Source organism: Cyprinodon variegatus, unplaced genomic scaffold (genome assembly GCF_000732505.1).
Source record: "Cyprinodon variegatus isolate N-32 unplaced genomic scaffold, C_variegatus-1.0 Scaffold996, whole genome shotgun sequence".
Taxonomy (NCBI): domain Eukaryota; kingdom Metazoa; phylum Chordata; class Actinopteri; order Cyprinodontiformes; family Cyprinodontidae; genus Cyprinodon; species Cyprinodon variegatus.
The window spans coordinates 162,706-166,637 of record NW_015151449.1 but is presented as its reverse complement, the minus strand read 5'-3'; the positions used below and the strand labels follow the sequence as shown (position 1 = coordinate 166,637).

Below are 3,932 nucleotides of genomic sequence, written 5' to 3'. Positions count from 1 at the left end.
TCCATCCATCCATCCATCATTAATAGTTTGTTTCTTACCTCAAACCCAGTGATGGCGATCTGGTGCATGGAGTCATTGACAGACTTGATGATCTCTAGCATGGTAGCTAACGCTTCCTCCAGCTCAGCTATCCCTTCATCTTTACTGCATTTTAACATTTCCTGTTATAGAGGAAGAAAGAGAGCAAAATTATATTGTTTTGCACATCTGCTGTTTTAATTATTTCATTCAGTTTGAGTTTGAAGTTTTAATCACTTTCACTTCAAATCCTTTGGGATTTTTACTGTGATTCTTTTCTCAGAATCATAGAAATATTAAGGAGGTCAGACCTGCAGTTTCTCCCCAGATATTTTTGGAAACATTTTTAAAGCCACTCTGCAAAACTTTTAATGCAAACACTATAAATTACATTTGTGTAAATCTCCATATTAAAAACTAAACCAAACCTCATCCTGATCATATTCCCACCCATCATGCCTCGGGTCACATTGGCTATGAGGCACAGTAAAAATGCTCTTTCTAGGCGATACAAGCTGACGAATATTAAGCTTGGCTTTAACTTTAGCCTCTACAGCAGCATCCATCAGCGCTCTTTGGGAGGTAAACCAGTGACCATCATGGTATTTCCTGATGCCAGCTCCTTGTTTCCTTTCAGTTAGACACTAAATGGTGATTTTATTATTCCATGTAGAAAATAGAGAAATCATTTATTTTTCTGCAGTGTTCTTGCAGTTGCCAGCCATACTGTGAGTGTCTGCGTAAACCTTAAGCAGAAGCTGATATTTGGTGATCCTTTGAACGGGTTTCAGCAGGTAGGCATCCAGGGAAAGCTTGTGGTCTAGTTTCTTCTGGCATTCCTGTTGTCCCAAAGATCAAAGGCTGTTTATCAGTAAATGACCATCGAATACTGAGGCCAGCTAGTTCTCTAATGTTTGCATGTATGTCTGCATAACTTACCTGGAAGAAGGGACTGTCTCCACACTGTCGCCACACAACCTCAGAGCGCGGTTTATTCTGACAGTACTTCTCATACACCTGCAGTTCTTCTTTCTGGAAACAGACATGGTTGAATAAACACTTCAATGATGCAGCATGTTTTAGGACCAGAGTCCAACTAACCTGAATTAAATATGATCCTTAATTTCACCTTATTTTTGGTCCACTTTACCTAAAACGCTAAAACCCACCAAACAGATGCAGCAGCGCCGCCTCCACCTTTTTTTAATGACTATTGCAGCACATGCTGCACTTTATCTAAATAAGATATTCAATGCTTTTTATATTGAGTGTGTTTCATTCTGAGCCTCAGCAAATGTCAATTTGGAAGGTATAATGATAATCCGATTATTTCTTAATATTTGGAATAAATAATTGTACATGCATTAATATTTCATACTGCATTTTGTTCTTAGCTGAATCTTGTGTTGACAGGTCGCCCCTAAATGAGGGGGAAAGAGTTGGCAGGGAAAACAGAGTGATATGTGGGAGAGTTTAGAGAAAACCAGCAAACAAGTCACGGCAACAAAAAGAAACAAAAAAAGGCAAGTGTACCTATGCACCACAAAAACAACAACTTTTGAGCCACATCCCTCCCTTTTGAGAAACAATTTCAGCCCTTGATTGTGCTCTGTTATCTGGTGAAAAAAAAGTTGTTTTCATCGACCTTGAAAAAGGAATATACTGTAGTACTTGTAAGTAGTGCTATTTGTAGGAAGGAGAGGAGGTGCTTGATTCATATCGAGCTAAATCACTGACAGCTTATTCAAATGTGGGATTTGGCAATGATACTTCAAACAGAAATTCTCCCTAAAAAAGGGAAAACTGGTGATGATAGCGTCACCCTCAGCTGCAGCATTTTTTCAATGAGAGATGATTTCAGTGTCACGGCAGAATTCTTGCAGCTACAGTTTCACTACAAGCTGTCAGGGTGTTTGCATCGGGGGCGGGGCTAAACTGACAGGGTTAGTCTTTCAGTTTGAACATTTCCAATTCTCTCATTAGATGCCAGTGAATGCTGTCACTGATTCTGGAGCACATCTCCCATACAGGACATATCTCTGGTAGAAATGGATTTCTTACTCACCCTCTTCAAAAAACAGGTTCCAACCAGCTCTGGGTTTTCTGCACAGTTCTCCAGCTCCATAAGGAATGTCCTGCCAATAACACAGTCAAACTAAATATGGACTCATGCTACCTGATTATTCTTGCTATTGTGGTTGCTCTAATTGGTCGGATCTTCCTGGTGAAATATTCTCATTGCTGTTAACAAGATAATGAGGCGGGATAGATGTTTTATAGAGAGTTAGGAGGTTCATTTAAAAGTCTCAATGAGACCTACTCATTGGAAGTGGACTCTTGTTGGGGTTTTTTGTGCCTCTGTGCTACTCTGCTGTGCATATTTCTTTATGCTTTCAGTGGCATTTCAAAAGCATTTAGCAAATATACATCTGTCCAATGTCATAATTGACATGAGGCTGATAATGCAGGATGATATTAAATGTGGTGCAGCACTGAGGCCTCTGTTTGTTCTGTCTTTAGGATGAGCCAGTTTCTTTCTGACTGCATTGTTGGGTTTGAAATTCATCCATATGTTGTGTTCAGAGAAAATCTGTCTGATTTTCTTGGAAATTCCTTTAACCTAAAGAATTACAATGTTCTGTTTTCTCCTCTGTTTCCATCAGTGTTGTTCTCCCTGCTGGTTGTTTTGCCTGACTTAACAAATTGGATAATCTCATGCTTCAGGTGATTTCCTAACATTTTTTTGTTACGGTAGTTTCGTTTTTCCTCTGTACTTGAAGGAACATTATCGGCCAATCATCTCCAACTTCTGAAACTCATCCGGTCAGTCAGCCGCACTACGACTGTGATGACAGTCCCTGTCAGCTCTGGGTGCAGGAGAGCTGCTCCCCAGGATGCTCCTATCTTTAGCGTTGAACAGGAGCTGCTGCACTGGACAACTTTTAAAGAGAGTCTATGGCCAAACATTTTTGTGCCCCAGGGAGGAAATACGTCACCAATCCAACGTCAAACAAAACAGCTTTACTTCTTATTAAAGATTAAATATTTATCTTGCACACCTAAAAAAGATATTAATTTATTCCAAATAACTTTTATTTTATAATTAAAATTTTATTTGTTTTTTTAAGGTCTACATCATGGTCATCGGTTGGGTGGGGCGGCGTCCTAGTGCCCTCTGTTGGCCAGCTGCCAACTATGCAGGCATCAGAAAATATGACCTACTTGTTGTGAAAGTCGTATATTTCTGGCAGGTTCCCAAAGAGTTGCTCCTTCTTGTTCTCCAGCGATGGGGGGATCAGGTGGCTGAGCTCTGAATTATTCAGTTCAGCTACGTAACCCTGTGGGAGGATTCAGAGATAAAGGAGCAAAGTAGGCAAATAAGACACATTTATGCCGAAGAGTTTTGATTGTTTAAGTTACATGTTGAGCAGACTGGGACATTTGGCTGGAGAGTGGTGGCTTAGTGGTTAGAGAAGTGCACATGTTTTCTGAGAAGGTTCCAAGTACCGGGTTTGATTCTCACAGACTGCCACTCTGGGTCCCTGAGCAAGACCCTTAACCCCACACTGCTCCCTGGCCGCCGTACAATGGCAGCCCACTGCTCCCCTAGGGGATGGGTTAGGTGCAGAGAGGGAATTTCTCCAGTGTGAGATTAATAAAGTTAAATTATTATTAATTATTATAATTTCTGAGACCAGCCTTCCTACCATGGAGTCTTAATGCCTGGTTATCCTCCTGCAGCAGTGTGTTTCAGTGAGCCTGTCACAGATATTTTTGATTTATGCCCAATATTGAAGCGTGGTCTGCGCTACGTTATTCCACGCCACAATGCCAGAGGGCCAATCAGAACCTAGCTGTGGGTCTAGATATGGCCGAGGCGGTGCGGAAGTGGGGGCAAGTTTGTCCAACAACGG

The 3,932-nt window shown here is 41.1% G+C and overlaps 1 protein-coding gene across 1 annotated transcript in view; it reads right to left on the bottom strand.

Annotated features, from left to right (window-relative positions):
- The window catches only part of LOC107100649 (guanine nucleotide exchange factor DBS-like), a 96,200-nt gene that overhangs the window by 38,738 nt on the left and 53,530 nt on the right, over window positions 1–3,932 (bottom strand). The window contains exons 14-18 of the mRNA XM_015399218.1: window positions 3,241–3,356; window positions 2,084–2,153; window positions 958–1,050; window positions 765–857; window positions 39–161 (exon numbers count right to left, since the gene is read on the bottom strand). Coding sequence (XP_015254704.1) covers window positions 39–161; window positions 765–857; window positions 958–1,050; window positions 2,084–2,153; window positions 3,241–3,356 — 495 coding nt within the window. The remainder of the gene's footprint in view (window positions 1–38; window positions 162–764; window positions 858–957; window positions 1,051–2,083; window positions 2,154–3,240; window positions 3,357–3,932) is intronic.